Source organism: Zootoca vivipara, chromosome 9 (genome assembly GCF_963506605.1).
Source record: "Zootoca vivipara chromosome 9, rZooViv1.1, whole genome shotgun sequence".
NCBI classification, from domain to species: domain Eukaryota; kingdom Metazoa; phylum Chordata; class Lepidosauria; order Squamata; family Lacertidae; genus Zootoca; species Zootoca vivipara.
In genome coordinates, this window is record NC_083284.1 from 73,260,310 (window position 1) to 73,273,132 (window position 12,823).

At 46.6% G+C, this 12,823-nt stretch overlaps 2 protein-coding genes across 7 annotated transcripts in view; one reads left to right on the forward strand and one right to left on the reverse strand.

The window, feature by feature from the left end:
• Positions 1-1,740, reverse strand: part of RGS12 (regulator of G protein signaling 12) — a 96,474-nt gene extending 94,734 nt beyond the window's left edge. For 3 of the 5 annotated variants that reach the window (XM_060279048.1, XM_060279047.1, XM_060279050.1), the window contains exon 1: positions 1,601-1,737. The gene's annotated coding sequence lies outside the window, so the exon portion shown is untranslated. Of the gene's footprint in view, positions 1-1,600 lie in introns of all 5 variants that reach the window. The other 2 variants (XR_009558193.1, XM_060279051.1) reach the window with 2 other exon arrangements.
• A 2,377-nt stretch (positions 1,741-4,117) lies between these two features.
• The window catches only part of DOK7 (docking protein 7), a 29,502-nt gene continuing 20,796 nt past the window's right edge, over positions 4,118-12,823 (forward strand). The window contains exons 1-4 of one of the 2 annotated variants that reach the window (XM_060279045.1): positions 4,118-4,445; positions 4,634-4,679; positions 9,640-9,864; positions 12,333-12,533. In XM_060279045.1, coding sequence (XP_060135028.1) covers positions 4,389-4,445; positions 4,634-4,679; positions 9,640-9,864; positions 12,333-12,533 — 529 coding nt within the window. In that variant the 5' untranslated portion in view covers positions 4,118-4,388. Of the gene's footprint in view, positions 4,446-4,633; positions 4,680-9,639; positions 9,871-12,332; positions 12,534-12,823 lie in introns of both variants that reach the window. The other variant, XM_035113334.2, reaches the window with a different exon arrangement.

Genomic DNA, 12,823 nt, shown 5'->3' on the forward strand with positions numbered 1-12,823 from the left:
TTGCACTTATGTAGCCAAAACATTACCACAATATGTAGTACTGTATCAACAGGCTAGTTAGTCCTAAGGTCTGCAACAGACTGGAAAAGGGAGGATGGAGGAAGAGACATATATAAAATGTAAAGAGAACTATCTGGTTTACACTAAGAATATATTTTTAATGCCCCCAGAACAGAAGTGAGATATCAGAAATGTTATTTTACCATAGCTGCGATGGGGCACATTGTGAAGGGCCTGCTTTCCTGTCTATTTAACAGATCTTACAGGTATATCAATGAGCAGGGTTGCAAATACCGATCTCAAGGCCCAACCAGGTTCACATGGGTGCAGGTGGTCCTTGAAATCACTTTACTTCAAACCATTTACAACTTTAGAAGTTAGTAGCAGCACCCAGAAGAATATAGGCAACCAACTGGTACAATACTGGTGTACCATGTTCTGATCACCTGACAAGTCTCTAGACAGTTGCATCCTGCTTTAGTTGAAATTTCAAAACTGCCTACAAAGGCAGACCCATAGCTGCCAAGTTTTCCCTTTTCTCGCGAGGAAGCCTATTCAGCATAAGGGGAAATCCCTGTAAAAAAGGGATAACTTGGCAGCTATGGGCAGACCCATATGCAGTGCATTTTGAGTCCTCCAACTTCATTACAGGAGACATATGACTGATATCCTTCATCGCATGCATGTCTTGCCATTTAAAAATGTACCTCCTATCATTAGCCAATACTGTACTGTATTCCCTTTCCATTTAGGTGAAGTGAACTGTGTCCTCCCAGCAAGCTCTCCTTGGCATACTATTCACACCTGCCCATTCTACCCAGTTCAGAGTGGGTTCCTTTCAAAGCTCTTCAAACTCTTCTTGGGATTTCATTGTGCTCTGAATAATCTGCCTGCCACCATCTGCAAACTCATTACTGGTAGGTAACTTGTGAGCTGCTGCTTCGGAAGCTGTTTTTGGCTGAAGAGCGGGATAATAAGTGTTTTGAACTAACAGGCAGGAATAAACTTGGACCGCCTCGCTACTCATCCCTGTGCATGCATAAGCAGCGGAGCTCCCATTCCAAGATCCTTCGAGCAGGCTTCGCTGCATACGCTTGCCTTGCCTCTATTGTGGCAACCGCCTGGCTGCTCCATACTCTTCCCTCCCTGCCTCGGAAGCGCAACGCAGCGCCGCGTCCGGGCAGCGCGGAGAGCCCAGCAAAAGTCGCGCCTGGGACGCGGCGGGCGGAGCGGCTGCCTCGCTTCAGGGCGAAAAGCCCCCGGGGCGAGATCCGCGCGCCCCCCCTCCCCCCGGCCGCAGGGACCAGCGGCGCCTCGCAGCCCCAGACAAAGCCCCCGCCGACGGCGACGAAGAGGGCCGACAGGGGAAAGGGCCCGCCGGACTCAGAACTTGTTGCTCTCGGCCGAGCCCGTGCAGGCAGGAGCCCACGGCTCCAACACAGAGAACTAGCGCCTTAACTTCGACGACAACACGCCCGGCGCCCACCCCCCACCCCGCCCATTGTTTCACCCGCCACCTCCCCAGGAATCCCAGCACCAGGGAGGGGGCGCAGCTGCTGGGGGGAGGCAAAGGGATCTGTCTCTCTCTTTTTTTTCTCACCTCTCTCGCCCCCTGCCCCCTCGCCGAGGGGCCGGGAGACCACCCAAGCAGGTCTCCCTCAGAGGAGCGAGCTCTCGCCCCGACTCTGTTGCCAGGGTGATGCCCGCCGGGCCCGCCTTGACTACAGCCCCGTCGGCCACTGGCCGAGGCGGGCTGTCAATCACGGGGCCCTCGGCTGGCACGACGAGCTGGCGTGGCGGGAGGCGGCAGTTTTCGAGAGACTACAACTCCCACCATGCCCCTCCCCGCCCGCCTGCCCGCCTCTCGGAGGCCCAGACGCGTGAGGCCTGTTGGGAAGTTCAGTCCTTGCCGCCTTCGGGAGGCGGGCCGGGAAGTTCAGGGTTGCCCCGAGTTTTGAGAGAAAAGGCGGAAAAACGCACCTACATAAAATGAGCTCTGGAAACAGCCCCTTTTGAAGTACGTGCGTCGAAAGTAATGACAGGAACCGCCACATTGCACACACTTATTATCATCAAACCGAGGGTTAATTTTGTCGTTGCGTTGCTCGTTTTAGTTTTGAAAGAATGCACAAAACTACAAAAATTCCTTCAGTAGCACCTTAAAGACCAACTAAGTTTTTATTTTGGTATGAGCTTTCGTGTGCATGCACACTTCTTCAGATACTTTATTTTACTTCGACCCAGACCAACACGGCTACCTACCTGTAACCAGCACAAAACTACAGTACTCCGAAGATAAGTGCCTAATCAGCAGGTTAGGCCACAGTCCCAATCAATCTCCTCCATCATCCTCTTCTCGCAGTGGCCGGGCAGAGGCCCATGGGAAGCCCATAAGCAGACACTGGGTGCAACCACCACAGTCTCCTGCGTCTCCCAGAAACCGGCATTCAAAGGCACCAAGGGCAGTGAAAGTAGAACCACACTGTAGCTAGTAGTCCAACAGCCTTGTCCCCCCTGGATTTGTCTGATCCTCTTTTAAAGCCATCCAAGTTGGTGGCCATTGCTTCGTCTCATGAGAGCAAATGCCAGTTTTATGTGCCATGTGAAGAAGCACTTTCTTTTGTCTGCCTTAACAACCGTCCACTTAATTGAATGACCCCCAAGTTCTAGTACCGTACAACAGGGAATATTTCTCTGTCCACTTTCTCCATAACAGGCAACTACCCACTTGTGCACGATTGGCATGCATGCAACCCCTGATGCACCGCAAGTGGGACGGGGAGGGCTTACACACGTCCTGATGTGCATGGTGCCTCAGAAACTCAACCCCTGTAAAGTATTGTGCAAGTTTCTTACCTTTCGTCTAAATTAAAAAGCTACAAATGTTGCAACCTTCCCTCAAAGGGCAGTTGCACCATCCGCTTGATCATTCTTGGGAGTTTTCTCCACTCTACAATATTATTTTTGAGGTAAAGCAACAAGTATTCCAAGTGTGGTCACACCATAGAGTCATTGTTGTTTTCAATCCCATTCCTAAAGATCCCTAGCATGGAATTTGCCTTTTTCACATTTGCCTTATTCTGGGCCCACATCTTCATCAAGCTATCAACTCTTTGGAGTACAAGCCTGGGCAGTGTGTCTGGAGGTCCTGGGCTTCCCAGGCAACAAGACCCCCTCTTCACCTCGCTGATGATGTGGTCCAAAGGAAAGCAAGACCAATTCGTTTGGCACCAGTTTGGCTGAAGGAGTTGCCAGAAGGAGGTGTACAAGGTGCCACCCAACTTGCCTTAGGGACTGCACTCTGGATTTGTGTAGGGTTTACTCCCTATCCTTTTCTTCTCCTGAAGTTGCCCCACAAGTCAGTGGGTATGGATTTTTTCCTCAGGGTTTACTCCCAAAGCCTTTTCCACCAAGAAGTATAGCTGCAAGGCATCAGGGGGTTAGGATCAAAGTCTTCCTTCTCTTAAAGCTACTCACTACAATCTCAATACAGTATCTCATTCATGGTCAAAACAAAAAAAAAAATTCTTCTTCCAGTAGCACCTTAAGAGACCAACTAAGAAGTGTACATGCACATGAAAGCTCATACCAATGACAAACTTACTTGGTCTCTAAGGTGCGACTGGAAGAAGAAAAAATATTTTGTTTCGACTATGCCAGACCAACACAGCTACCTACCTGTAACTAGATTCATTCATGGTCAGTCACTATCAGTTCTGTTCAGCACATATCTGTGCATTTAGGGTTTTTTTGGGGGGGTCCCCCCTCAGTGCATCACTTTACACTTGCTTACATTGAACTGTTTGCCATTTTACTGCCCATTCAATTTGGAGAAATCCTTTGGGGCTTCTACTTGTTTTTGGTATTGTAGCTCTGATTCCTTCACTGCTGGCCTCTAACTTTTGATCCTTTATGAAGAATGAGTTAAAGCCGGAGAGAAGGCGAGGCAGCAAGCAGGGTGCTCCTTGCAAGGGCCAGACGCAAGGGGCTAGTCAGTCAGGAGGCCGGGGGAGGCGAGCCCTTTGGGCGGCAGGTTTCCCAGGGGCAGTCGATCGCGATGTCGATCTTTCTTTCCCCCTCCCCTCCCCCTCCCCCTCCTATTCCTGATGTAGATCTTCACTGATCCCTTCTTCGCGCTGGCGGGGAGGAGGTGGTGGCGCCAGTTTGGGGTTCGCCCCAGGAGGTGCCCCAAAGCCACCAGCCCTGCAGCCACGTCCGGCTCGCCGGCCGCCTCCCTCCGGCGCGCTCCCCTTTCTCCTGCCGGCTCGCTCGCCTCCGCCCCGCCTGCTCCCACTCGCAGCAGTGACCCAATAAAGCTATTTTGAAAGTGACCCCCGCAGCAGCTCAGCCCAGCCAGCAGCAGCAGCTGTCGGAAATCATGACTGAAGATGACGGATTCCGCGGTGGTGGTGGAGGGCCCGCTCAAGTGGAGAGACGGCAAAAAGGTCCCCGGCGCGAAGTTTTCCCCGGCCCGCTTCGGCCTACGTTTTCTGCCCTGGGGGCTGGGGGTGGGGTCGGGGTGGGGGTCGGGGTAGCTGCCGGAGGGGCTCGGCTCGGCGCGGGAGAGGGGCAAGGGAAGGCGCGCCGCTCCCCGCCACCAACCAACGGCTTGTCTCTCTTTCTGTCTCCACAGTGGAAGAACCGATGGGCGGTGCTGCGCAAACCTTCGCCGGTGGCGGGTGAGTCCGGGAGCGGAGGGGGGGGCAAATGGGCTTTTCGCCCTTTCCTCTTTGCTTTTTACAATGAGATACGCAAGAGGGTTCCGCAGGCTTGCCAGGAGAGCGAGGGGACTCCGTGCGCCTTTGGAGAGGGAGGGCAGCGAGCCAGGCGGCGCGGCTGGAGAAGGGAAGGAGTCGAGCGCTCTCTCCCAAGCGCCTCTCGCCCCCCTCCGGCCCGCCGGCGAGAGCGCTGCCCTTGTCCGTCTCGCGGCTCTTCCTTTTCCCTTCCTCTCCTGGTGGCCCGGAGGGCGCGCTAATTATAGAAAGAGGATATGGAAGGCAGCGGACGGACACGGTGGGGCCTGGAAGCCTGCGCGGATTAGTTGATCCTCCTCTATAAAACCAAATCTTGGATTCCGCTTCAAACCATTTCTATATTGGGAAGGCCATGGTATGGGACGGGTCCTCTCAGTCTGCTGGTGTATATTAAACAGTAGCTGCTGCTGGGCATAATATAAATAAATAAACACAGCGTAATATAAGATTATCCCGCTCCTAGTGTTTTCTGATGAAACCGTCCACACAGTATAAGCTAGCTGTGTTTCAAAAGACCCACACCTTTCAATTAACTATTGCCTCTTCTCTATTCCCATACCATTCTTCTGATAAGAAATGGCTGTGATAATGAATGGATAGACAGCGCCTTCTTTTTAATGTATGTACGGTAATATATTGGGTTTTCCGAAGCATTATATATATTAAAGTTAACTTATATTGGACTGAAATTCATGTTGTAATAAATACTGAAATACACTTGCCTCCCCCTGTTGGTACTCTTGCATGGATATGTAAAAAGTACAGTTTCAAGAAAAGTGCATAATCTAATTCTTGAGAAATATTTTGTTTATTGCCATAAATTAATCTTACTCACGTTGAATGGCTAACAAAAAATTAAACAAGCTTTCTTATGTAAAACATGTTTGGAGACCGCTCAGAATAATTTGCATTTTTTGAACAATAGGTACCATAAGTGGAATTTTACATCACATAGCTTTTATCTGCTCTTTGATTAGAGGTTATATATATATACAGTATATATATGAGACACATTTTTGTAACATTTTTAAAAAATGCATCAAGAGCTTTATGTCACATTAAAAGTGTGTGCCAATAGGCTCCCAATATTAAAAATAAAAAGTGAAAGTGGAGGAAAGCACACCCCCAAAAATGACCTGTAATTGATCTTTATGGTTACCCAGTTCTAGTACAGTAGACATGCTCTAGACCAGGCATCCCCAAACTTCGGCCCTCCAGATGTTTTGGACTACAATTCCCATCTTCCCCGACCACTGGTCCTGTTAGCTAGGGATCATGGGAGTTGTAGGCCAAAACATCTGGAGGGCCGCAGTTTGGGGATGCCTGCTCTAGACATTTCAGGGTTACCCTTGTTGCATCAGAATGAACAGGTGATGCAGGTGAAGATAGGTGAGCTCTATGGGGGCTGAGTCTTTTCTGCCATCCGTTTCTGGCTCTTACTCACTTGGCTTATGATGGGGAGGAAGAAGAAGCAGAGTCTAGATTAGCCAGATGCTACATCGTTTTGTGGAAGTGAGAGCTGGACCATAAAGAAGGCTGATTGCCGATGAATTGATGCTTTTGAATTATGGTGCTGGAGGAGACTCTTGAGAGTCCCATGGACTGCAAGGAGATCAAACCTATCCATTCTTAAGGAAATCAGCCCTGAGTGCTCACTGGAAGGACAGATCATGAAGCTGAGGCTCCAATACTTTGGCCACCTCATGAGAAGAGAAGAATCCTTGGAAAAGACCCTGATGTTGGGAAAGATGGAGGGCACTAGGAGAAGGGGACGACAGAGGACGAGATGGTTGGACAGTGTTCTCGAAGCTACCAACATGAGTTTGACCAGACTGCGGGAGGCAGTGGAAGACAGGAGTGCCTGCCGTGCTATGGTCCATGGGGTCACGAAGAGTCGGACACGACTAAACGACTAAACAACAACAACAACATCATTTTGTGGCAATTCTTGTCCTCCCCCCCCCTGCCATTTCTTCAAAGGAATCAGTTGGGGCTTGCTTTCCTTTGGGGAGCACTTGGCAGACAACAACGGAGAGGGTATGCTTGAGCTGCCTGCTTCTCTCCTAAACTACATGATTGCAGGAAGGCATTTTCTTTGGCCTTTTCTGCTGGTCTAGGGCAGCAGAGACATGGAGGCAGCATGATGAACTTGAAATACACTTGCCCCTTTTCTCTATCTTGTAACACCATCCCCTCAAGTTCAAGTGGACTGGGCAGAGAGGAACAACTGGGCAGAGGGGGGCACCACAGTTTGAGATGGATATTGACAAGCTGGAACATGTGCAGTGGAGGGCGACCAAGATGATCAAGCGTCTGTAAACCAAGCCTTATGATGAATGGTTAAAGGAGTTGGGTATGTTTAGCCTGGGAAACAGGAAAATGAGAGGAGATATGATAGCCTACTTCAAATATCTGAAGGACTGTCAATCACATGGAAGATGGAGCGAGCTTGTTTGCACCTGCTCCAGAGAGTAGGACCTAATTCAAAGAATCCAAATTACAAGAAAGCAGATTCCAACTAAACATCAGGAAGAAGTTTCTGATAGACTATCTCAGAACGTGGTGGAGTATCCTTCATTGGAGGTTTTTGAATAGAGGTTGGATCTCTCAGGATTATTTGCAGGGGGTTGGACTAGATGACCCTTGGGGGTACTTTACAATTCTACAATTCTATGATTCTATCAAGAGAAGGTACAATTCCTCATAGCCTTTCTGTTTTTACTCCCATTTTTCTCTCCTGCCTTTGCTGCCTTCTCAGGGCTGGGCAAGTATAATAGGCAATAGACGCCTGTGAAGTGGCAGTCCCTTGCCCTTGGGCTTTCTTCCATTTGACTTCACCATTGACTTCAGGAGCAGGCAAGCCATTCAGTGACAAACTACACACTTTCCCCTATTCTCAGTGACATGGGTAGGATGCAGTACCCTTGGGTACAATGCAGTGGTGGAGGCCTCAAAGGGTTCGCCTTATAGGAGAAACCTCAGAGGATTCACATATGAAAATGTGGTATTAAATAAGAGTTTTGAGGCTTTAAGCAACTTTAGTCCCACTTACCTGAAAAGAAGTCCTAATGAATTCAATAAGGCTTACTTCTGAGTAGACATGAATAGGATTGTGCTGTAACTCAGCATTTGCTATTGCAGAAACAGGAGTTGCTGCTTCTCTCATATTTGTTACTTAATACCACAAATCTCACAGCAAGATCTATGGCGGTCAATGGTCCTTTAGCAGCTCCATCACTCAGATGTGGATCCCATCTTCCCGTTGGTAGGCCCTTTTTTCTCAGGAGTGAAGCTCTTCGGTGGCTCCTTAGAGAAGGTCCTCATGAAGAAAGCCTTGCCTAAGAAGAAGAAAAGGCTACACAGTGCCAGACCTCTCAGGTCTTCAGTCAACACTAAAGACTCAGAGAGACTACCAACCACAAGTCTAAGTGACAACATCTCAAGACTTGGAGCATTTAATTGTTTAAATGCTAAATTGCTTATTTTATTATATTGCCTGTAAACCATGATAAGAATATTTGGAAATTTTGAGGGCCATTTCTTCAAAAAAGAAGTCTGTGCATTTAAAATATGGAAATAAATAATTATTCTCATTCTAGTGCTTTGGTAGTAGCATGTGAGATGAGGTGATTTCTTTCCTGCTTTCTTCAGAACAGCCACAGTGACAGAACTGGGAAGAGATATAGAGAATATATATTTATTTTCTATAAAAATAAAAAAATCCTTCCAGTAGCACCTTAGAGACCAACTAAGTTTGTCATAGGTATGAGCTTTCGTGTGCATGCACACTTCTTCAGATACCTATGACAAACTTAGTTGGTCTCTAAGGTGCTACTGGAAGGATTCTTTATTTTTATTTTGACTGCGTCAGACCAACACGGCTACCTACCTGTAACTATTTATTTTCTGAATAGCTAACAAAAGATAGCATTAGGATAACTACATAGATTTTGTTTTAACCCATAAATTCATATTGATAACCTTGTGGAGTGGTGGAATTATTTTTTCCACAAGGTGAGATGGCTTTGCAGAACATGGCAATGTTTGCACACCGTGGTACCTGTAATTATTCCTTTTTTATCTGATAAGATGTTGTTGTTGTTTAGTCGTTTAGTCGTGTCCGACTCTTCGTGACCCCATGGACCATAGCACGCCAGGCACTCCTGTCTTGCACTGCCTCCCGTAGTTTGGTCAAACTCATGTTCGTAGCTTCGAGAACACTGTCCAACCATCTTGTCCTCTGTCGTCCCCTTCTCCTAGTGCCCTCAATCTTTCCCAACATCAGGGTCTTTTCCAAGGATTCTTCTCTTCTCATGAGGTGGCCAAAGTATTGGAGCCTCAGCTTCACGATCTGTCCTTCCAGGGAGCACTCAGGGCTGATTTCCTTAAGAATGGATAGGTTTGATCTTCTAGCAGTCCATGGGACTCTCAAGAGTCTCCTCCAGCACCATAATTCAAAAGCATCAATTCTTCGGCGATCAGCCTTCTTTATGGTCCAGCTCTCACTTCCATACATCACTACTGGGAAAACCATAGCTTTAACTATACGGACCTTTGTCGGCAAGGTGATGTCTCTGCTTTTTAAGATGCTGTCTAGGTTTGTCATTGCTTTTCTCCCAAGAAGCAGGCGCCTTTTAATTTCGTGACTGCTGTCACCATCTGCAGTGATCAAGGAGCCCAAGAAAGTAAAATCTCTCACTGCCTCCATTTCTTCCCCTTCTATTTGCCAGGAGGTGATGGGATCTGATAAGATAAAAAGATAAAATATATTATCTGATCAGGAAATGAGTCCTGGTTAATACTAAGGATAAATTCTGATCAGCATGAGAATAAATGTTGCAATGCATCCATACTTTGTATTTGATCACAGGCTTCCATCTTTCAGATTGCTTGCTTATGCTTGTATACAAGGAAAGATCTGAACGACTGAAGGGGCTGAAGGAGAGGAACAGCGTTACTTTGGAAGACATCTGTGGCCTGGATCCTGGGCTTTGTTATGAGGGTCTGAATCACACTCTTGCCATCATCTGTTTGAGTCAAGTTGTTATGCTGGGCTTTGAAAACAAGGAAACCATGCATGCCTGGGATCTGCGCATTCGCTACAGTTTAGGTGAAGGTAATGTTTCCTCCTTTTAAACACATGGTTCATTTGGTTAAAGCAAAAATATTGTGCACAGGAATGTGCTTTTGGTGCTGAAGTACTTTGTGATATAGCTTTGAGATCAGAGAGCAAAGAAAAAACGTTAACAATTTTACTAGCCTATGTGCAAACCTAAACAACTGTTTGGCTCCTAGCCATGGGCTTTGTAAACCTAGCACAGGCTTCCTCAACCTCGGCCCTCCAGATGTTTTGAGACTACAATTCCCATCATCCCTGACTACTGGTCCTGCTAGCTAGGGATCATGGGAGTTGTAGGCCAAAAACCTCTTGAGGGCCGAGGTTGAGGAAGCCTGACCTAGCATCAGTGGCCATTTATACATATCAGCAAATTCATTCATGCACCTCTGCCTTTGTGAAGGTGAATAACATGGAGTTATCTCATAGCTCTGAGCCATCTCACATTGGTCCAGAAGTATTGTGAGTCCACTATGCTTCAGAGATTACACAACTCTTGCTTGTGTTTTGGTTGAACCATGCTTCCCCTTATCCTATTTTATTTCTTTTACTTTTTTCAATGATATGGTTAACATATGATGGTTCCCTGCTCCTTGGTTGCCTTCTACAATTAGTTTGGCTACTTGTCCCTCTCTTCTTTTGCTTTTTATAGCATCTCTCAGGACAGAGATGGGGAACTTGTGGCTCTCCAGATGTTATTGGACTAGAAATCACATCATTGGTTGGGGCTGATGGGAGTTGGAGTGCAACAACATCTGGAGAAATGGAGGACCAGAGTTTCCCCAATCCTGTCTTAGGGTCTGCTGTTGTGACCACTTCATCCATAGCTGTCATGTAAAAAAAGTCAGTCTCATTGTAGCCTTATCAGCTATTAAGGGTCCTTTAAGTTGCGCCCAGGCAAGGACAGAGACAGTCAATAAGACACCGGGGTTGAGTTTCAGAGAAAGAGTTTTAATCTCTAATTAGAGAGACTCCTGATGACAAGAGTAGTAAAGAAACACAAATTGCCAAGCTTCTTTGGGCTCCTTCCCCCCTCTGTAAATGTGCGCATGCAAGGGGGTCACGCACACAAGGGGGTCACAAGTACATATAAGGATCTTCCTGTATCCGGTCTTATGCATAAACACATGCTGACTCAGGCAGCCTTGACTATCTTGCTGCTCTTTGCGTCAGACTGCTAGCATCAGACAAGACAGTTATCCGGCCTTGATAGCTTAGCTGGGCATCCTGTTTTGTTTACATTACCCTTTGGCACACAGAGAGAGGCAAAGAAAAAAAGCATTTTAAGCAAGTCATCCCAGGGATATGGGGGGGCTAAGCCACTCACAATTATACAATGCAGGCAATGCAAACTATAGGATCAGATCTAGCTCAATAACACAATTGGCAAATCTCTCTCCACATCATGAAGCTTGATGGTCTCAGCATTTTAAGCTCCATTGTGAATCGACCTGAATACGAGTGCTGGTAGGCAGGAGGTTGAAGCTGGCACACTAGAAAGCTGCATGTTATAAGTAAAAAGGGGGGTTCTTAACCAATATCTCCACCCACTGATGCTTAATTCCCACTCCCTACTTCTCCCATGCAGATGCCCCCTAGGTCATTTCAACCATCTGTGACTCTAAGACTGGAAGTAGGCTTAGGCAAGGGGAAAGCTGCAGGAGGGGTGTTGCTTCTCTCTCTCTTGCTGGTTTATTTCTCCCCTGCAAGTGCCCCTGTACCACTGAGATGATAACTAGTTCTCCCATCAGACTTCACTTGATGGAGAGCAGTTTTTCTGAATAGTTGCGACTTGAGTATAAGTGAGAGCCAGTGTGGTGTAGTGGTTAAGAGCAGTGGACTCGTAATCTGGTGAACCGGGTTCGCGTCTCCGCTCCTCCACATGCAGCTGCTGGGTGACCTTGGGCTAGTCACACTTCTCTGAAGTCTCTCAGCCTCACTCACCTCATAGAGTGTTTGTTGTGGGGGAGGAAGGGAAAGGAGATTGTTAGCCGCTTGGAGACTCTTTCAGGTAGTGATAAAGCGGGATATCAAATCCAAACTCTTCCTCTTCTTCTCCCCCTCTTCACATCTTGTTAAAATGCACCCTTCTCTTTGTTGCCATTAAATTAATGTCTTTTTCAGCAAAATATGAAAACGATTGTTTCAGTAGTTTGAAGTTCTTTGTTTTCCCTATGAGCCATCAGAGTAAATGGGTTGTTCTTAAAATATTCAGCCCTTTGCTGTTATATATTTAAAAATAGAATTAAAATAAAATTGTAATGAAATTACAGGGGGAAAAGTTAGCACCACCAAGTTTTATTTTATGTCTTGTAGCCTTTGCTAAATGTCATTATATGAACGTGGATTAGCATGAACATTTTTATGTTAGAGGTAATGAAACCAGTCTTTGTGCACATTTGACTGTTTAATTTTTTTGGCATAATGATTAAATTAATCCCATTTCCCCCTCCCTCTGATAGTTCACAGATTTCATGTTGTGGTAGCACCTGGAACTAAACTGGAGAGTGGTCCAGCAACTCTCCACTTTTGCAATGATATTCTAGTACTAGCAAAAGATAACCCATCCTCTATCATGGGACAATGGAAACTCTCAGATCTGCGACGCTACGGAGCTGTTCCTAATGGATTTGTCTTTGAAGGAGGAACTCGGTGTGGTTTCTGTGAGTGTTCTGCACTTAAATTTTGATTAGCTTTTTAAATATAGAAAATTGTAGGATGATAGCATCTCATCAATTAGGGATCTGTATGTAAGAAAATATATATTAAAAAAAATATAAGGGCTGCAAATAAAGTGGTAAAATGGTCCTAAAATAAAATGAGGATTTTAAAAAGTTCTGATGTCTGCTAAGTGTTAGCATTATTAATTTCATTGTTATATTCTGGTTGTATTCAGACATAATGCTAAGCCATTGTTTATTTTTAGCCTGGTTTGTTGAACAAGCTCACACCT